Raw genomic sequence first — 23,201 nt, 5'->3', positions numbered from 1 at the left:
CATTTTTTATTGTACGTATAAGAAATAAATAATAATGGTTTTCTGCACAAAATCACACGAACTTTTTTCTAATGCAAAATTTTAATCTCTTCCGCTTCCATAAAGCAGTATCATTTTAAACAATTTTCTGATTGTGTGATTTTCGAAACAGGGTAAGAGACTTCTCGTTTCTAAAACTTGTAGAGAAACTGCTAAAAAAAAAAAAAAAAAAAAAAAAAAAAAAAAAAAAAAAAAAAAAAAAAAAAAAAAATTCGCCGATTAAGTAACCTTCATTGAGGAAAACGTTGATGGTACATCTTCTTGCCTCACTTAAATTACGACGACTTTCTCCATAAATTAATAACATAATGATATTCCTAAACTGTAAATGGCATTGTAAGTTGTTTATCAAATACCCTGTACTGAACTGTCATCCGCTCGGCAGTAGAGCTATGGACAGGGAGCTTGAACTCAGCTGACATGTACGTACGTCTGTGCAGAGTACTGCCTGCTGAACACGTTGCCACGTCAGAATATTAACAAATTTAAGCATGCATTTTTATTTAATTTCAGGAAAACGTAATAGAACACACAATAGTAATATGCGTTACAAGAGCGGTATGTGGAAGTTTTCATGTTCCAGGAAAAGTTTGAAAAAGCGAAACGTAATTGAGCTTTATTAATTTCCGAGAATTGAAAGAAAACATACCGCTCGTGTATCGTACATTATTTTGTGCGAAGATCGTTTATTATGTACCTGAAAGAGGAATTTCTAATTAGTTGCAATGAAATCTTGGTTTCTGTTCAATGACGGCAAATTTGCAAAACAAAAATATCTATCTTCAACATTGTTGCTTTAAAATGTTTTCTGTGTTTACTATATTCCAGCAGGCCGTGATATACGTCTGTCATTTTTTTCCCCCAGTGTATGATGAGTCTGGAATCTTGTTGATTTTTTTAACGGCTTCCTTAATGTTACTTGCATCACGAATGCAGTAACTTTAGTGGAGTTGTAGAGTTTACTTAATTTTTGAAAATATTTAAAAACAATAATTAACAGTACAATTTAGGTGAAATTGCAGTGGTAAGTTTCCAATTCATAATTATTACTATATTGAACGTCTCTAAAATAATATGTTAGAAGCCTAAAGCAGTAAAATCAATATGTCAGTTAAGCAGTAAGAAGAGGGAAATTATTATGTGTGTTAGGTTGGGAATACTGAATGTGGAATTTTAGACTTTCCGCGGATTGGTTTTGTGCGGAAACCAAGCAAATACGCACGATCTCGCACAAATAATATTTAACACAAGAAAGTTAATATCATACAAATTCCAAAGTGATACAGTGTTAAAAGTTGTGTAATCAAGATTTATATTTATTTAAAGTAATATTAACTCTTTGCTAGATATACCTACTAGTTTAATTGTTTTCGTAATTATGCTAACGATATAAGCAGTATAACGACAATAAAATAAGAAAATAAATATTTTTTTTTCTGGGAAACTATAAAGTTTTGATCCTATGTTGTATTGACAATTCTTGATCCTGTAGACTGTCCTCCATGACTGTGAAAAGGACGGTATATTTACAAATGTCAGAACATATAACTTAATACCTAAATAAAAGACATGAATTGGAATAGTCAACGAAAAGGTACATGGGAACGATTCCTTTCAGAATGTGATGGGGCAGGAATAAATTATGTGAACTCTAAGCCATTTGATCACTTTTCTCACTCCCGAGGTAACTGTTAAACTGTAGAAATTTAGAAACTATTAAAAATGAAAGCTTTAATTGAGGACGGCACTCATTCAAAATCCACTTGTATTTATTTCGAGTTACAAGCCAGAACTGGCCATAGTCTATACATTATTTTGGACAACACTAGTCTGTTAAATATTTCATCCTCTCGTGCTGGATATAATATTTCAATTGGCCACATGTTTAATGATTGGATGTATGGCAGATGATCGGATATTATGGATTATGATTATGCCAATCCGATTTGCAACGCTATATAAACCGAAGCAGATTCAGATTTTTCATAGTCATCAGAATGCGCTGGTTTGCCGTAGTAAGCTGTTTGTTTTGGTGTGCGAACGTGTGCGTAGGACTACAGTGTGCCTTACCGCATACCAGCGCCCTCAAGTTATCAGTCACGAGTCTGCGAAACGAAACAGGACACTGGATTGCTCAGGTATATCATATTTTGTTTATCACTACTTATTTCTATGGCAACCATGAAAATGTAGGAGCTGAAAATCTTTATGCACGTGTTATATGAAAATTCTGAACACTAAGTAATTTACACAAAGCAGGCTGAAGCACTACACACATTACGAGGCGCGTCCATAAAGTAACTTTCCCACTCGTCCCACAGCTAGCAAACCATATGTTGCGCGAAGCGACTGCGTGTACGTGATAGAATAATGTCCTGGCATGGCGCATGCACTAGCGGAACTTCCCGAGTGCTCTCAGTAGCTTCGCTTCACACCTTTAGCATCCCACCACAACCGTGATTCACGTTCACAGCATAACCATGTTCTATCAATTCCATTCCATCAGACATCTCTCTACTCTGCTTCCTTCACAATACACACAGCACGTTCCTGGAATTTCTTGTCACAGGAAATCAGGAGCAGTCGGAGTCTAAAATCTTTTAAGTACACTCTACTTAGAAATGTTTTTAATGAACTGAACTAGACTCTTGCGGAAGTTTCTAAGTAGTCTTAAATGACCAAGTTGTTATTTTTTCTCTTTTCTTCTTCTTCTTCTTTTTCCCTCTTTTTTATTATCTGGATATATTTCTTAACCATTTCTGTTTGTATGCCATTTAGTACGAATTTGCTAATCAACATTTTATGTCTTGTAACTCACATGTATTCTCCTATTAGTATACTAACTGTATAATATATCTCAAGTGAATTAATCGTCGTATTTATCTCGAGCATTTTAGGTCTTATAAATTGTGTGATTGTGTGTGTGTGTTTGTGTGTGTGTGTGTGTGTGAGTGTGTATATTCCCCTTTATGTTAAGTAACTGATTTTGATTGTGTAATTTTCTACATTATTTTATATATCACATAACCGATCTTGACTATTTGTAATTTTATATTATGTAACTGATCTTTTCTATTGTAATTATGTAATTTCTAAGGTATTTTCTTTTGTGTTGTTTTGTAATCAAATTTTGTATTTCATGTATATTATTGAAACCTGGTTGAGTGGAAGAGAAGGCCTCATGGCCTTAACTCTGCCAGGCAAAATAAAACTACTACCACCACCACCACGACCACGACCACGACCACGACCACGACCACGACCACGACCACCACCACCACCACCACTACTACTACTAGCTTCGTTGCATTGGTTGAAGATGGACGCTCCTATTCCAGCTCTCGCCGCGTGTGAAGTGTGATCAGTGATAAAGTTTTTGAAAGCACAGGGCATAGCGCCGATTAAAATTTATCGTCAGCTGTGCCAGGTCTATGGGCAAGCAGATGGTGCGTTGCTGCTGTAGACAATTTTCAGCAGGACGCCAAAATGTGCATGACGAGGAGCGCAGTGGGAGGCCAACCATCATCACAGACGACCTTATGGAGCTGCCAATTTTAACATAGGAATGAGCCATCTGTTACATATATATGATCTAGATCTACACTAACAACTGAATTGTTTATCTTAATTTTGTTTCTGATAAGTTCTGCGAATTATCCATTCCTTCGTGTTGCTTAAAAAAGGGATTAAAAATCTTCTACTGCTCACTTCATAGCTCCAGTCGTTATCTATTCTAATCGTTGTGTTCTCTAGCATCCTTGTATTCTCCGTAACCGCGCTCTTAAATTTTACAAACATTGGTCTAACTTGTTCTGAATTTTGTATTTGCTTATTTTCTACTCTAAATGCTTCCTTTATTGGCCATCTCTCACGTCCACATAAAAATACTCCCAACACACTCCTAATATCTTCTCATATTATCAATACTCTGTTCTCTCTTTCTTTCTTCTTTTCCTGAAAATAAGTTTTTTTTTCTCCTCTTCTCCTCCTCAAAGTGATTCCATTTGCTTTTTAGAATTTCGTTTTTCAGTTCTATTTCTTCCAATTTCTTTCTCAGCTCTGTCATGCTCTCCTTCATTGCCATTAGATCTCGTTTCGTTGTAATGTCTTCCATTTCATTATGACGCACACTTATTCACCGGTTTATTCACAGGTCGACTCCGCTACACGTTATTATCCCCTGACTTGCACAAAGCGAACTGACTTCCTCTGAAACTTGCTTGAGACTCTCGAACTATTCACGACTCTACACAGTTCCATAGAATGCCACTATGCGTTGCTTTGTGAACATACTGTATATCGTCTGCAGCGAGCGGAAGTAGTGCGGGGCACGGGTGACATATAAACTCATCGCTGTACTCAGCTCAAATCTACGAACTTTCTACCTATGGTCATAAGCAGAGACCGGAAGTTTCGGCATTATGAATCATTAAAATAGGCAGGCAAAAAGGCATCATAAATAGCTAAAATAGGCAGGTAAAAATACATTTTAAATAGCTAAAATACGCAATGAAAGGCAATTACAAAAACCTTGAACTAGACCCACAACCTTGCACTTTCCACAAAGGGATTTCGGCAGCAAGAAAAGCTTTACATAACTCGAATGCAAATTGAGATTTTCGATTCGATGTTGTAATTACTGTTGGAAGCAAAGAAATCATCTTCCCAGTAGCCTTAGAAAGTGCATTTTTGTGTTTCATTGACTGAAATGTTGCAATATGAAATATTTAACTATAGTCCCGTCGCTCTAATTTCTGGCATCCAATCACGTTGCAGGTCGGCTACATTTAAACGTGTGCGTCTTGTGATTCGCTGATGAAGACGTTATTCATTTCTTAAGGCTCGATAAATACTTAACATAATCGCCCGCCATCTTTCGTTGGCGTTCGCAGAAAGCACTTGAAGACGTTATTTGCCGCTCAATTATTTGCTCAATTACAGTGCGTTTGATTTATTATCATAGGAGCTACGACATGATAATATTTAACGGTGTGGCAAATAGATTCCTCGTACGGTAGCTCGGCAACGAAAGAACAAAAATTGCGAACGATACTACCTACCTAGACTTTATAGAGCCTTCAGTTCCTAAGACGTAAGCAAAGAGGAGGAGTCACGCCGGGAATAACAGCGTCGCAATGAACACTGAAAGAAAAATAACCGTTAAAAATAACGTTAGACCAGCACTCATTGTTGCCTCGTCAAATAAACACAACCCAAGTGCCCCCTACTAGATGTAATGAAGGATTCTGGCAGGAATCGTTTCCTCAGAGTTTCTGTGGCTTCGCACTCCGATATGGTGTAATGTCTCGCCTCTACTGCAAAGAGGACATATTCTCGCCCCCTCTTCGTTGACGATTTTAAGTGACCTCCAAGCTCCTAGACGAAACCAGATTAAGCCCAGTCTGCCTTCTCTGCTTCATCCATAGAGGTATAATTCGGTTCCCCAATTTGTTTTGATCATCGATTGGATAACCACGGCAACCTTGTCCCTACATTCCCCTTCTGTTATTTGCCTGTCTATATCCTTCAGGCGTTTCCCGACTTTCCGCCAGACATTTCGCTTGTTCCTGCAGTCTTCCCCGATTATAAATCCCGTGCCTATTTCCTCCAACCCTATGCGTAATCTACCTGCCCAGGTTACTTGGTCTCTCCTCTCGAGTTGCTCCCTATAACAGACCTCTCTAATAAGAGACTGATCTCCATGCACAATCCTTAGGTAGTGATAATTAAAACGCTTACTGTTTTACATTCTTGCACGGCAGCACTCACTGTTGCAAAGATAAAATGAACTGACTGAAAGAAAATAATATACATTCGGTGAAGTCACTTTCATTGTAACGGTTATAGAAATAAATTAAAATATACCTATAGGCAATTTTTAATAATAAATTAATAAATAATAGATAAATAATCAAATAAAGGCAAAAAAGCATTTATTTTGTAAATTAAGCATTTATATTTTAAAAAGGCAGAAAAGGGGAACATGAAACTGTGCACGTTTAAATCACAATTCGTACAGATTTACTTTCAAGATGAAGATAGATTTAACACATTTAAAAAGGCATTCTGCCGAATGTCCGGTCTCTGGTCATAAGTAAAATGTTACAAATATAGCCAATGCATAATGGTTCGTGTCCAGTATTAACTTACACCGTGATCTGGGAATCCTCACTATCAAAGCAAGGAAGAAATCAACTTCTACAGTTGTCAATATCAGCAGAGACTCAACCTACATCCAAATCCTCTGGTCATCAACCTACTGGACAACATTGAAGCAATGTATGCCTCGAGCGCCATCACATTCTTGATTTTACATTTCGTTTTGTGAACAATAACTAAAGAGTTTGTATGACAGCTCTTTTTTTTTTTTTGCAACAAATTTACTGAATTTTCTTTTGGGAATAAATTGTAAAGCATAGATGATAAAAAATGTTATAGAATAAGAATTAGAGTTATGTCCCCGTTTTATTTGGTGAAATAGTCTACGTCAAGATAGGGTACTGTTAGTCATGCTGGGAGGTTTATTGAGAGTCTGGAATATCGACGCTTCTGGAAATTTGCCAAAGATTACTGTATGTGTTTGTGAGCATGAATGTATGCAGTGGTGGATGCTGTAATTCAAACAAAAATGTTTGTGGGAAGATTATGTTAACCGTGGATGGCGAACGGTACTGTGGCACTTCTGGGCGTCTGAGAGATGCAATTCGAAGGAGAATACATGGGTATGCTTGTCGAATGCAGTACAAAATTAAAGTTACGGGAAATTTCAGTCAAAGATCAGTGCTACTTAAAAACTCTGTGCAAAATAACTTAAAAAAAAAAACGATGTGACAGCAGTTGGTAAGGATGGAAATGCTTATTAAATTCTTTGTAATATATTCTTTACTTATTAAAAATTGGAAAAATTAACATTTACCGGAAGTTATAATAAAATTTAAGTGTTATCTACAAACCCAGTGCACTAGAGAATAAAAATGTCGCCACATGTTGATGTCATAAGATGTCATAAGGTCACACACGTGGGTACTCGTATCTCTATTGGCTCGCTCTCACAGCACAAACAATAACATTGTTACACACATATTTATACTACCCTAGTTACAAAATTGGATCACTGTTAATTTCCTGGTCTTTTAAGCCATCCATATAGGAAATAACATATGCAGGAGAGCGCATGGTTTTTAAACTGACGTTATAACGATAATAGTATCTATCTACTTCGCTCCAATAGATGAGGCAATAGTAAGCACATTCCTTTCACGGTTGAATTCCTGGTTGGAGAACAGTAGGTCCGGCTTACGTCAGAAATTGTAATAAGTAACTCACCAGGGGATAGTAACAGAACCTACTTTGACTGCATAACATATGCTAATGAAATAAAATTCCCTAATGAATAACATATTTGTTCTACTTTGATCATAAGAACACTTAACATAAAGGATTGTGTATGTATGTATGTATGTATGTATGTATGTATGTATGTATGTACAGTATGTATGTATGTACAGTATGTATGTATGTACAGTATGTATGTATGTACAGTATGTATGTATGTACAGTATGTATGTATGTATGCCTTTTTTTGAGCAGCATGTTCCATTACAAATGGAAAGTAATACTACATGCCTAGGTTTACCTTCAAGTACATAATCCATTTACATTATATATTATTATGTTGCCATTCTAGATTAAATATGGACTAGTGTAGTTCATCTACTATGTGTAACTGCCAAGATAATATTGGTACTTCTTAATCTAACATTTTCCTATTCCTAACCTATGAAGTACAAGAATCTATTTACATATTCTAGCATTAAAATATTTACAGTATTTACATAATTACTATCTCTTGATCAGCCTATTTTCAGATAAATTATACCCTCTAATATTGTAGCTTATTTACAGAATGTAAGTAACCTATTTTTGACCCTTATCACTTAATTCTGACTTTTAACCTATCTTCCCAAATAACTTATCCTTATATACTAGCCAGCCTACTGTACTTGTTCAAAGTCTATACTATTTGCAAACTTTATAAAATATTTTACATAACTTTTCACTAATTTTGTCTTGTCCACAGGCCACTTTCCACCACATTTATGTATAGACTGGATTAGTGTTCTTCTTTCCTTTCCTAATTTCGTACAGTCATAAATGGTATGATCCACTGTCTGATCCCCATCCCCACAGACACATGTCGCACTATTCTTGATTTTAAATCGATGAAAATATGCGTTGAGTCTTCCATGTCCGGTCAACAGAGTCGTCAAGTTAGGAGTTACTTCTATCTTCAATTTCAATCTAGCTTGGACACTAGGGAAGAACGCCTTGGTAGAGTACCTTTGGAAGTAGTTGACCATTCACTTTCCCATTTTCCTTTGGATATGACCACTAGCTGGTTCCTTACTTCACTCATCGGGACCTTGTCGTAACAGATCTGTAGATCGACGTCACTCGCTGCCTGCTTCGCTAGACGATCTGCTAGTTCGTTACCGTAGTTCCCCACATGAGCCTTGACCCATCCGAAGTCCACTAGCCATCTGTCGTTCTCCACCAGCCGTAGATTCGTTCGGATGCCTTCAATTAGGTTGTATGTATGTATGTATGTATGTATGTATGTATGTATGTATGTATGTATGTATGTATGTATGTATGTACGTACGTACTGTATGTATGTATTCACACTACAAATGGGTGGCAGTGGTAACTACTTACACTCAATAATGACAATTAATAATAAAGTCAATTAATAAAAAATACAATTAATCATCCTAAATTAAATGAAACACGATCACTTAAAATAACATTTAAAGTAAATCTAATTTGTATCTTAAACCTAAGTTCGAACTGAAACCCACGAGTATGATATGTTCATATCTGCACAAGTACCTTTCAGCACTACACTCATTTCGCTGACAACTCACTCACTGCACTGGAACTACGACACATTTCACTGATTCTATCCTGATTTCACTAACACTTGAAAAACATTTCACTGTTCAAATACTTTGCACTGCCACTATAAACTATAAAGCTTCACTGACAGAAACACACTTCACTTACACAACACACTTCACTGACACATCACACTTCTTCACTGACACAACACTTCAAATAAAAAAAATATCAATTACACCCTTTAAATAGTATGTATAATATACTACCCTCTATTAGTAAGGTCTTTGGATACTTCCCAGTATATGAACAAAATTGAATGATTATATTAAACATTTTACATTTTTTTCTGTTCAGTTGCAGCTGGGGCATGACGCTGGAGACAAAAGTGCGGGTCCTTGGGAAGTAGACATCGATCACACGACGGCCAAGTGCGAGGACTCTGAATCAATTCTCATTTCAGCTAAAATAACAGGTATTATTTTATATTTAAAATATTTTAAATAACAGAATTCATTCAAATTCTGTACAATGAACATTGTGCAGTGAGCAAGCACTGGCTGGCTTTACGAGGGCTAGTGAATCCGACGCTGACAGGTGGACCATCTTGATAGAGCCAAATCCCATCCGCATAGTAGCCTGAGAAGCCCCAAGCCCTTCCTTTATCAGCAGGCTTCGAGACTTGGGACCCGATACAATAACTTCACTGTGCATGTACTATAGGTTGTTGATTTTACTGTTGTTATTGTTGATGTCGCTGCAGATAGTGAAAGGTAGAGATGTGTTGAGGTAACAACGTTGTTGTTTAGAGTAGAGTACGGTAGTATGGGGAAACAGAAACATATGTATAGTCTGAAAATAAATATACATTACACAATGATAATGTCAAAAGAATGTGAAAAGCATTTATTCTCCTGCCTTTTATAAGCATTTTTGTTTAATTATACACAGTGTTAATGGTGGAAATAAATACGTAGCAATTTTAATTTCTTCATTTATCCTATTGGTCGTCTTTAGGAAGTCCAATTACAGTTCCGAATTGCAATGTACTACAAGATACATTTTCTGGTCTCAAACGTAAATATTTTTCGCTTATCTGCGAAACACAGTTTGTACTGTGAAAAGCTGCGCTCTACGTCGCATGACGTGATAGGGGCAAAATGAAAAAACCTAACATCATTGCAGTCTCTAAGAGACATTCCTTTATTCTCGGGTGACTCCATGTCCACTAATTTGCTGTTTATGTTACACAAAGTTCCATATCCGTTATTTTTACATAAAATTGATTTCCACTTCTGTTTTACACGTTCAGTAACCGGTGTACTTGGTGTCTCATTAATTCTCTGTGTCATTTTCTCAACTAATTTGAGGGCTTCCGGCGTCTCTTGCTCTGACTTTTCTAACCGTGTAATAGTTTCAGACACAGTTTGAAAATAGGTTTGTATGAAAACCAAATTATTCGTCAGAACCTTGAAATCCAGAGCGTTTTCCTTTGCGTATTTGTTGGCATTCATTCTACAGTACCCCCACCCACTGTACGCTTTACCACTATACTCAGTACGCCGTTATGCGCATTTCCCACTGAATTGCTCTATTGGGTCCGAAGTCTCGAAGCCTGTTCATCAGCATTGGAAAACCTTACATTTTCCAAGACTTCATCGCAGGCTATTCTAATATTGCAGATGATAGATGAAATAACGGGACGTGAAGATTGTTGGTGGAATGATGAGAGGGAAACGGGAGTACTTCGAGAACATCCTTCTGCAAAAATTCCATCACGATCAGGCCGAGGTTCGAACCCAGGCATCTGGAATGGAAGATCAACGCGCTAGTATCTGAGCCCCAGACGTATATTGGATCCTATTGTTACTAAAAAAACTATATTTCTATTCAAGGAGAGTTATGCGAGGTATTATGGTCAACAAAACTTTTGTTAAAAATTTTATCGAACCAATTTAATTTCTTCTAACATTCTCTCGTCAAAGTTTCTATGTTATAGATTTATAGATTATAGATTTGCATAATTCTGTAAATAGAAATTCTCAGTACAATATTTTCTTTAGCGCCTTATTCTTTTCACACTGCGGAGTTAGCTTTTGTGCTAAGATGGTGAAATATTTTATTCAACAGTAATCTCACTAGAGAAAATCAAAATCCGAGTGGGATTTAATTGACCATTACGCGATTAGAAGAAAGTATATACACTGGTGGCCATAATTCTGGAAACTTTTTGTGTTTGTACTGAATTCTCATAACATCTGTTTTTATTCACACATTAATACGAATCAAAATATTACTCGTGACTGAAAGCATCAAACAAACATTGTCTATTCTATTTTTGTAGAAATACATCAAAGTGTATGAGAAAACATATATTTATACATTAACACTTAGAAACACTTTCCTGTTATTTTTTCATCCACTCTGTAAACAGTTAGTACTTTGTGGGACAACCTTTATTTTTTAATGACAGCATCAATTCTGCGGGGCATTGAGTTCACCAAACGTTGCAGTTCTTCCTTGCTGATGATCCGAAACCAGCTGTGGATAAGGACATCAATGAATTGAGTTTTGCTGCTGGAATTTTTTTTAACACCAAACTTTTTTACCTCGACCACAAGTTTTCAATTGGATTAAAATGAGGACTATTCCCAGGTCACTTTGACATCTTGATGTTTTTCTGTTGAAACAGTGCATAACACTCTTGGCAGTATGGCATGGACCACCATCCTGCTGAAATACAAAGTCATCACAATTTGGGTGTAAGTCAGCAATGGATGGTTTCAATTTCACTTCCAGAATACCTTTTTTGTATTTTTCCGCGTTCAAGTTCCCTTGAAAAATCTGAAATCTTCCTACTCCATTCCTGGACATGCATCTCTATATGACAGCAACAGGATGTTTCATGGTTGCGATGAGGCACTCGGGATTCAAATCTGCCTCACATCTCATGGACTTGCTTTAGGTTTTCTACCAGTCGTAGGTGCTATTTTACACGATTTAGTGGATTTGAACCTCTGCCATTTCTTCTGGACGCCAGACACTGTAGCACCATTACCAAGCTTCCTTGCAATTTCCTTGAATGTGTAGCCTTCTTCTCGAATTGTGACTGCCCTACTTCGTTTAGAAGGTGTTCAGTACTTTCATGTAGCCATTGTGATAAAATTATTATCAATAAAGTTTGTGGTAAACCAATCAGGTGTTAACCAAACGAAATCTTGTCAGACTAATGATAGAAACACACTAATAATGTTCATATTTTATACTAACAGTGCTCAACAATGCTCCTAATGATAAAAAATAATCTTAAAATCAGCAGTGGACTAATTTTTATTACAGTAAATAATGGGAAATTATAATGAAATCTGAAATTAATATTTAGATCTTAAACTACAAAAACATAAGTCCCCACATAATGACTATTTATTGTTAAAATATTAAGAATTTAATATAATACCTTTATTATAACTCCATAATTGACGAATCAGTCATGAGTAATATTTTAAATTGTATAAATCTGTGAATAAATATAGACATTATAATAATTCAACACAAAAACAAAAAGTTTCCAGAATTATGGCCACCAGTGTAAATATTAGGAGAAATAATGTACTCTAAAACAATAAAATATTTATTGACTCACTGAAAATATATTTCACTATTGTTAGCTTCACCAAAACGTTTGAACCTGAGAGGATAAAAAGGAAGGAGGGAGCAGTCCAAGCAAATGCAAATGCAGATGCAGATGACACAATTATAGTAATCACAGCCAATAACTCCAACACATTCCAATCTTCAACTGAGGAAATTCTCTTCAAAATATGTGACTGGTTCTCAGTCAATGAATTAGTATTAAATTGTAACAAAACTAACATAATTCAATTTAAATCCTGTCCAAATTCAACCTCGCAAGTTTCTAGCGCAATAATTAATAATAAATCCCTATTAGAAGCAACAACAACCAAATTTCTTGGCTTAAAAATCGATAATGTGTTAAATTGGAAAAATCATGTTAAAGAAATTACCCCCAAAACTAAATTCAGCTTGCTTTGCTATTAGATCTATACAAAAGATAGTAAATAACAATACCTTAAAAACAATATACTTTGTATACTTCCGCTCGGTAATGAGTTTTGGAATAATATTCTGGGGAAATTCCACAGATAGTAACAATATATTTCTATTACAAAAAAGAGTAATCAGAATAATAGTAGGTGCCAAATCTAGGGAATCGTGCAGGGCTGTTTAAAAAAAAAAAAACTACAAATAATGCCCATGGCTTGTCAGTATATCTTTTCGTTAATAATCTTCCTCGTATGTAATCGTGAAAAGTTTGTAACTAATTCAACAGTTCATAGCATAAATACACGTCACAAAAATGACTTTCATACTCTATCAGTAAATCTATCGTGTTATCAAAAAGAAGTGCGTTATATGGCAGTAAAAATTTTTAATAGCCTACCCATCGATATAAAAAATGAAACTCAAAACATAAAACTATTTAGGGCCAAATTAAAGAAGTACCTAATTTCTCACACCATCTATTCTGCAGGTGAATTTGTGACATTCAATAACACTTCATGAAATTGATACTAAAACTTTGTGTTGTACTAATAGATTATATTGTAAATCTCGTCTATATACATTTCATCTAGACTGTGACTATAAATTAAGATTTTATAATAGTATTAAATTTTTTGACTTGTTCCATATTCTAGCTGTAAGCATGTATGAATACCATGGACTGTTAATAAATACAATACAATAAAAAATATGCTTGATATAGGTGCAACGGATATGACGTCAAACTAAGACCTTCTATGCCCCATGATCCTCCGCGAAATACCGCCAATCGCCAAATATTCAATTGCAGCTAGCAGTTTCTGTCATACCTAAACGGCTTAGAATGGATGTGGAGGTAACAGGAGTATTAGCAGATTATTATATCAATGTATATTTCACTGTATATTTATTAAAAGTGTTATGGTTATGACATGGACTGAACATTTCATTTCCACATTCTTTCTTTTATCAAGAAGGATGTTAGTATTCCTTCATATGTTAAAGCATAGAGGAACATATCAGTTGAGCCGATCAGAATATTAGCTTATTTTAAAAAAAAGTAACACCTGCTGAACTTGACTACACTTTTGATATATTCACAACAACCTGAAACAATTTGTAATAGTAATAATATGAACAAAACAGCTGATAAACACACCGGAAAAAGAGATGAACTATGGGTAATTTGACGGCCATACTACACTGTTTTCACAGTAAGAAAAATCCTAATGTAAACACAAGTACATGGCTGTCATATCCGTGATTGGCTCACAGTCGAAACACTCACACGACGCAGGAAAATATAATCCGTATTTGGAAACTATCATCTTGTATTATTTTAAAATAAAAAATTGAATTCTAGTTATTAAATACGATGAAAAATATATCTTCGCTCATATGTAAAACGATATGTAAAAGGAAAGCTACTTTTATATTTTGTTATGTACTATGAACGCGGATGAATACAAACAGTAATACCGAAGTAGTCTGTTCTTGTAACAAGCTGGCGTCGCTTGAGCTCGTAGTTGTTCACGTAAGCACGTGGTACTGAAGTATGGCTTCTGCATCTTCGGTGTGTGTGATTATTAAACATGAGAGTAGAAACCCTCTCAAAAGCGGAGAAAAACCAATAGTCTTAAATGTATATAATAAGTTATATGAGTTTTAATCACTGTAATTATAAAGTAAATGTTTTCTAAGCAAACGAATGCATAGTAGTGAGGTTAGGCCTACTTGACGAGTAACGGGAAATGTTTAACATGAAACAGAATCTACAACAATAGGCGGGATCACGTACTGAGAATCTATGGCGCCAAACAGTGGCCAATGAAGCCTCACTTCAGTCACGTGCTATTGTTTATATTAGGATTTTTCTTACAGCGAAAAGATTATAGTACACCTTTTTGGTTCCACCGTTTCAAGCTTATGGCCCAGGGTTGGTTTGAACAGAGCCGCCATTTTCAGTTGACTGTCTATGCTGTAAACAAATGACGGTCGCAAAGCATCTTTTATAGTACTGTAAAGAATTTGAAGTTTACTATCTCCTTTCCCACATATTATCAAGAATTAAATTTCACTAATACATATTGTTTCATTTCAAAATTCAACAGCACCTCCAGCCGTGCTGGTAAACCGACCAATATCCGTGGGTATACCTACAGCTCCAGGGTATGAATTAGTACCCGGTGTGGGGTATTACAAGCTGCACACAGATGTAAACACTTGGAACGGCGCAAAGAATATGTGTGAAGAGGAAGGCGCCCATCTGGTCGTCGTCAACTCCGAGAAAGAAGCGCTGATTTTGAAAAATTTGTGGGACAAGAATCCTCCGGCCAAGATTACTGGTGGGACACACACTGACTGGGCCTGGATTGGATTCCACGATCTCTACAAAGAAGGGGAATTCGTTACCATTTTCAGTGAGTGTGCATACTTCTGTATGTTAACTATGGAACACAATAGTAATATGCGTTACAAGAGCGGTATGTTGAAGTTTTCATGTTCGAGGAAAAGTTTGAAAAAGCGAAACGTAGTTGAGCCTTTTTAATTTCCGAGAATTGAAAGAAAACATACCGCTCGTGTATCGTACATCATTTTGTGCGAAGATCGTTTATTACATACCTGAAAGAGGAATTTCTCATTAGTTGCAATGAAATCTCCATCTTGGTTTCTATTCAATGACGGCAAATTTGCAAAACAAAAATATCTATCTTCAACATTGTTGCTTTAAAATTTGTTCTGTGTTTTCTATACTCCAGCAGGCCGTGATATACGTCTATCTTTTTCTCCCCCCTAGTCTATAAATGCGAACTTAAAACAAACGGTAAAGTTATGTACCGGTAATGATTTATTTTTCATTTTAATATTTTAACAATATTATTTATTAAACATATTGCAGTAATAGCATCGGCAAGTTGATTTGTTGATTTTTCACGGCTTCCTTAATGTTACTTGCATCACGAATGCAGGTGGAGTTGTAGAGTTTACTTAATTTTTGCAAATATTTAAAAACAATAATTAACAGTGCAATTTAGGTGAAATTGCAATGGTAAGTGTCCAATTTATAAATATTACTAAAAATAATATGTTAAAAGCCTAAAGCAGTAAAATCAATATGTCACTTAGGCGGTAAGAAGAGGAAAATTGTTGTGTGTTAGGTTGGGAATACTGAATGTGGAATTTTACACTTTCCACGGATTGGTTTTGTGCGGAAACCAAGCAAATACGCACGATATCGCACAAAAGTCATATATATATATATATATATATATATATATATATATATATATAGTTTCTACCAGTAACAATATCCCCTTTACGAGGCATGAACGCGCTTCGGGGCATGAAAGTGGATATCCATGCTTTTATAATCTCGGCAGAAGATTAGGGTGGTATAGACGAACCACGCTACGATAGAGTTTTACCCTTGGGAAAGACTATGAGTGGACTAGAGGCTGCCATGGAAGTTTTGGCGACGAAAAAAAAATTCTCTACCACTTGCAGTTGAGTACAGAACCTTTCAGTCCGTAGAAATTTACTCTACCAACTGAGCTACCGGTGCGAAAATGAAAAAGATTTCATGTAGTCTCTCAGATCATAAATTAATAGACTTTTGTATATCGACATTGAGCCTCCAAATTCTGTTATATGTTTTTTAAAATAATCTTCAGGAGAAAGAAAAAAGCATTGTCACGTTTCATTCACTTGATTTTGAAACCTAATATCGGTATAATTTCAATCATTGCAAGATAAATGAAGACATTATACCCAAAGTAGCACTGAAAATCAAGGGAATTAAAAGTGATAGTGCTTTCAGCGTATAGGTACAGTATCTAAGTATGGACACTTCGCGTCGGTACCTTTGATGTAGCCGGACTGATTTCAATGACATTCAAGCCAGGTAGAGCGTGAGATTCTGCTTTCTCCCTAGAGTTGGCGCTGACATCACACCAACTAGCAGTCGACATAGCGGAAATATAACACATATAATTAATACATCTAGGTACATTATGTACTCAAATAAAATAAATTGGATCCATAAAATAATAAATCCGTCATTAACTGTAATGTCTATACTCTAGAGTTCCTTTATAATGAGAGTTGAGACGTTGACCCCAACAACATATTTTAATTGTTGTTGATAGCACTGAAAATGGAAAAAACAAAACTCCTATGAGAAGTAAAACCATATACCTACATTATATTATATACGAATATTAAATGAATTTGATGCATAATTTTATAATATATTTTATTATTTTTTAATATAATTTATTATATCCGAAATATAAAAAAATATTATTACAACTAGTTTGCCACTGAGAAATAAGGAAAAGCTGTTAACTTGAATTTATTTGAAGCAAAGCGTTACTGGATTATGCAATAAGGTAGGCGATGTTTGGATCCTGTGTCTCAACTCTATAACTCAATTATCATCTTAGCGTATGCTGGATTACACTAACCTCTAGCGCTTGAAAGTGGAACTAAACGCCGGCGCACAGAGAAACAAAACACAGGAAAATTCGCTCAGTGTCCATTCTTTATAATCCCTATTCGCTGGTGCTTTCTTCTTTCTCCTGCAAAATTGTTTTAAAAAACACATAGCGGATTTTGGAGGCGCAGCGACTATACAGGGTGATTCATAAATACCTGTACAAACTTTGTGGGTGTAATGTAGAGGTAAAAATAAAACTAAAATATTCTGTACAACTTTTCCCGCAAACCCTTATTTTGAGAGTTATCATGCAAAATGTTCTACCTTCCTAGGTTAAAAAAAGCCTTTGGTTTTGTCCTGCTCACCTACATAGCGACTGCGTTAGATGTCTGTTATTCGTACACCCCACTACAGTTGATTCCGACCTGTTAGGACTTTGTTTACCTACTGTATGTAGGTATGAACATATCTTGAAATTTTAAAGACCTCGTTCAACTCATTCGCAACAGTTTTATAGCGATTTTGATGTCACTGATGTAGTTCTGCTACGTTCGGAATTTGAGTAAAACAAGCGCTTTCATACGACCCCAAAAGTAGAAGTCCGGTGATCTGGCTGGCCAAGCAACTGAGGTTGCACAAGCTATCGTACAGTACACAAGTGAAGCCCACTAAACTAAAGATAAAGTGAATGTGTACTTACAGACGTGGTACGGTAGGAACTGTAACAGCGCCATACAACTTAACATACCTACGTACAGTAAACAAAGTCCTATCAGGTCGGAATAAACTGTCTGGGGTGTACGAATAACAAACCTCTACCGTAGTCGCTATGTAGGCGAACGTGACACATCCGAAGGTTTTACTGGTCCATGTTTTTTATGCCTAGCAAGGTGAGACATGCATCATAACTCTGAAACTAAGGATTTGAGGGAAAAGGTGTATATAACATTTTAGTCTCTGTTTTACATCTACATTACACCCACAAAGTCTGTACAGGTACTTATGAATCACCGTATATTTTATAATATTCCTTAACTTTTGGCTATACTAACTAAGAAAAATTCAGTAAAATATATATGCATATTATCCCTCAGTTTAATAAGGACTCAGAATTTTGTTGAGCATTATAGTAAAGAAATAATTTTATATTAATTGAAAATCATAAATTATATTATTTACTAGCCGTACCCGTGCGCTCCGCTGCACTGTTAGAAATAAATATAAAGGAATTACGTAATTAAAATAGGACGTTTGATCCAGGGAACAACTTTTACAACAGCGCAAGATAATCTACTTCGCTCATTACCCAATTTTTTTGCATTACATTTTTTGCATATATATTTTATGTATTTTAACACGATTCAATTGAGAATAGTTAAAATATGAATTATAAAATAATGGATTGCTAAGCTAACGTACTAAATCAATACACTCTCGTTGTTCGTTAATTCTCTGAGATTAAAATGAGTGTACATAAATATTATTTTAAGAAATACAGAAAACGAATGTACAAAATAGCCTATCAAATTTTCTGTGCATAAGAAGCTATTTTAATCTTACCTGTCCTCGATTTACTCAGACGTTATTGTAATAACATTATAGCATTATGTCCATCTAGAGAAACTACACTTTCCAATGGTGAAATAATAATTAATTATACAAATCGGTTAATTTAGCTTCTGATATTACTTCATACAAACACAGAAACATTCTCTGTAGGCTATGCTTAATAGCTTTCGATTGTTGATGTCCAAGGCCCCTGCTTCGATTGTTATTGTCCAAGGCCCCTTATAGACGAAGTCATTTGTTCTTATTTCATTGCACCATCTTAGATGGCGTTATTTTAATTTTAAAACTCATTTATCTCATTAAATATCAGTCCTATCAAAATTTTGTGAAGAATAAAACGTATCGGAAAATCATTTTTAAAGAAACTTTTGTTATGAAACATTTTTCACAAAAATCAATAATAAGCGAGATATTTCGATTTATTTAATTCAGGCCCCCTTATAACCCCCCTTTTAAATAAAGTATTTTGAATGCCATATAGCCTAAAATCTAAGTTACAACGAACTTAATTCATATTCCAATTTTCAAATAAATCGGTTCAGCCATTATCGCATGAAAAGGTAACAAACATAGAGACAGACATACAAACAAAAATTTCAAAAATGCAATTTTCGGTTTCAAGGTGGTTAATTATATATGTTAGGACCAATTATTTTTGGAAAATCGAAAATTACCAGAAAAATTTCAGCTACAGATTTATTATTAGTATAGATTTGTCTATTCATTACATTACACTGTTCGTCAGAAGAACGCCATCGATAAGAAAGTTTTATAATTCAGTACATCGTAATAAATTTATCTAAATGATGTTTGCTACAAAGAACAGTGGAAATCACCAAGTTTGTAACACCCAATTCCATTTCTCGTGATTTCCACTAGGTGTTCAAATATTGTTAAGGGGACAAATATTACTTTTAAAACTTCCATAATTTTCATCCTAAATTTGTGAAATTTAAACTACATAAGCAGGCCAACAATACCATCAACTGTAGTACAAAATTTCGTGCCAATACTAACGTCACTAAAATGGCTCCTTGTGTCAAAGCTTTCAAAACTTTTAGTTCATATACGCTCAGAATCTCGAAAATAGTCATGGTATGAAAATTGATTAGATTTTTGAGCTCAGTCTAAATACAGAGTCACAATAATTTCTTTTATAATTTAATGAATTTAAATCACAACATATCGTCGTTGGTTTTATGAAACCTCTTATATGAGAGTAGAGACTATAGAAACTAAATTTTTCAAGAGGAATGAAAAAGTAATTAAATATCAGGCCTACATTAGATAATTCGGTAGAAAACTTTAGTGAATGTAACGATATCACAGAGAATCTTTGTATGCTTATTGATGTTTAATTAATTTTTTCTTCCTCCAGAAAAGTTATGCTTTGTATTGTCACAGAGGAGGTTTCATAAAATTAACGACGGTATTTTAATCTAAGTGTAATATGAATATGCCCGAAGTAACTTAATATTAATATTTTGTAGAAGTGCTAATTAAATTACATTTATCAACATTTAATTGATCTCAGTGAGAAATTTCACACCAATCGTATAATAAAAGTGTCTGAAGCGTTCTACCTCCACCCAACTTCAAGACAAACATGAAATGACAACTACCATTGATTACATAGCAATAATACATACTTCTCTCCTCCTCTGCCGGCAATGTTTACTTATCCTGTCACATGTTATTGAACGAAGTATAGTTTCCAATAAGCTCAGTCAATTTAATACACCAGTGTATTATAATATTTATTATTTTGAAAGAATTGAGGTTTGTACTTTAAATATGCAGAAATTCGATCCCAATACTGCAACATGGTAAACTTCCTACGCAGAATGAAAAGTTATATTTGTTCGAATCAAATTTCTACACATTTAAATGACAGAACTAATATTCTTTCAATCACTTAACATTTGATAATACATCAGCTTCTTGTCTATGCGGATGACGTGAATATGCTAGGAGAAAATCCACAAACGATTAGGGAAAACGCGGAAATTCTAGTTGAAGCAAGTAAAGCGATAAGGTTGGAAGCAAATCCCGAAAAGACTAAGTATATGATTATACCTCGTGACCAGAATATTCTACGAAATGGAACTATAAAAATTGGAAATTTATCTTTCGAAGAGGTGGAAAAATTTAAAATATCTTGGAGCAACAGTAACAAATATAAATGACACTCGGGAGGAAATTAAACGCAGAAGAAATATGGGAATTGCGTGTTATTATTCGGTTGAGAAGCTTTTGTCATCTAGTCTTCTGTCAAAAAATCTGAAAGTTAGAATTTAAAAAACAGTTATATTACCGATTGTTCTGTATTGTTGTGAAACTTGGACTCTCACTTTGAGAAAGGAACAGAGATTAATGGTGTTTGAGAATAAGGTGCTTAGGAAAATATTTGGGGCTAAGAGGGATGAAGTTACAGGAGAATGGAGAAAGTTACACAACGCAGAGCTGCACGCATTGTATTCTTCATCTGACATAATTAGGAACATTAAATCCAGATGATTGAGATGGGCAGGACATATAGCACGTATGGGCGAATCCAGAAATGCATATAGAATGTTGGTTGGGAAGCCGGAGGGAAAAAGACCTTTAGGGAGGCCGAGACGTAGGTGGGAAGATAATATTAAAATGGATCTGAGGGAGGTGGGATATGATGATAGAGACTGGATTAATCTTGCTCAGGATAGGGACCAATGGCGGGCTTATGCGAGGGCGGCAATGCACCTCCGGGTTCCTTAAAAGCCAGTAAGTAAGTAAGTAAGAAAGTAAGTAAGTAAGGAAGTAAGTAAGTAATTAAGTTAGTAAGTAATTAATTAAGTAATACAGTGCTTTCTTAAATTCATTGAGCAAATCGGGAATTAAATCAAGGGCCTTCCCAAAATACGCTATGAAATGTTTCATATAAAACAATTTTTATTTCGAAAAGGAAAAAAAATCTAGCAAAATTTTATTAAACCATTTTGTTTCAAATATCTCTGGGAATAATCCCCAGAAGTTAATGATATTTCTTACTGTTCGCTCTGTGTATTTCGAAGTTTCATTCCTTAATTTCTTGGTTACATTGAGGAATACTGTTGACAATGGTAGATTCGGAGCTGTGCTCCGAGATGGTAATCATATACTTTTCGGTGCTAATTCAGAACCGTATACTGTAATCTCATATGTAGTTAAAATATATTAATAATGTTCCATTACTTCATTGTTTTAATTACGATCATGATAATGAATAAATCAATTATGGGAATTTCAGATCAAACGCTAGAATCTGCTGGATATAAAAAGTTCCATCCAGCTGAAGGAAGAGGAGGTGCGAATGAAAACTGCGGTCTAATACACAGAGGGCTCGAACTTGCAGATTACAATTGCAATCATAAGGACCCATTCTTCTGTGAGAAGGAGTTGTAACAGATATTGAAGAAGAAGAAGAAGAAGAAGAAGAAGAAGAAGAAGAAGAAGTAGCAGTAGTAGTAGTAGTAGTAGTAGCATTAGTAGTAGTAGTACTGGGTGTTCATATCAAAGTGTGTCATGACGTCACTGTTGATTAGTCAGCGATTTGAAGCGAGTTTCAGCTTTTGTGTCAGAGAAGTTGCCTATTAATCAAGGCGTTCAATCTGAACGTGAGAACGTGTACGGTATAACTTGAACGTCGTAGCAACAGATGGCGGTCTGTACGGCCTGTGTGCTACCATAACCTCTTTCGAACTGTGTTTTGCGCAGGAAAGTCGTACGCAGGGTATTTGTTGTCATCGGTTGCGTACGGCAACATTCCACAACACAAATCAAATGCTCCGTGTCCATGTTGACCGTCCAAGTTAATATCAACAAATACGTCAGTAATTGTCTTAACCATCTCCCTATACCCGTCAGTAAGAGAAAACTCAGCTCAGTACATGTTTCGAAACAGCTCACATTCCTGCCACTATAGGCGTTATCGTACGTATCGGTAAGTACTCTTCTGAATGAACGCCGTACTTGCTAGGCAACTTCTCAGGCACATAAGTATTACGCCTCTGCGGAAGTGTAGGAAGATTGAATTCTCTAGGCTCATCGACTAGCCACATGACGGCATACAGCGAGCCGTGACACTTTTTGAACTGAATACCCAGTAGTTATGCTATGGTTTTAAAATATGTAATTAGTGGTACATACAATAATTTTGTAGCCTACAGGATGTTCAGAAGCCGAT

At 35.4% G+C, this 23,201-nt stretch overlaps 2 protein-coding genes across 2 annotated transcripts in view; one reads left to right on the top strand and one right to left on the bottom strand.

Annotated features, from left to right (window-relative positions):
• LOC138702810 (uncharacterized) overlaps positions 1 to 23,201 on the bottom strand; it is a 469,705-nt gene that overhangs the window by 87,288 nt on the left and 359,216 nt on the right. The window lies entirely within an intron of this gene.
• Positions 2,037 to 23,201, top strand: part of LOC138702750 (hemolymph lipopolysaccharide-binding protein-like) — a 21,245-nt gene continuing 80 nt past the window's right edge. The window contains exons 1-4 of the mRNA XM_069830048.1: positions 2,037 to 2,177; positions 9,292 to 9,409; positions 15,108 to 15,416; positions 22,266 to 23,201. The exon at positions 22,266 to 23,201 is cut by the window's right edge and continues 80 nt beyond it. Of these exons, the coding sequence (XP_069686149.1) occupies positions 2,037 to 2,177; positions 9,292 to 9,409; positions 15,108 to 15,416; positions 22,266 to 22,420 (723 nt within the window). The 3' untranslated portion in view covers positions 22,421 to 23,201. The remainder of the gene's footprint in view (positions 2,178 to 9,291; positions 9,410 to 15,107; positions 15,417 to 22,265) is intronic.

This window comes from Periplaneta americana, chromosome 7, assembly GCF_040183065.1.
Source record: "Periplaneta americana isolate PAMFEO1 chromosome 7, P.americana_PAMFEO1_priV1, whole genome shotgun sequence".
Taxonomy (NCBI): domain Eukaryota; kingdom Metazoa; phylum Arthropoda; class Insecta; order Blattodea; family Blattidae; genus Periplaneta; species Periplaneta americana.
The sequence above is the reverse complement of the archived record's forward strand: the minus strand, read 5'-3'. Positions and strand labels throughout refer to the sequence as shown.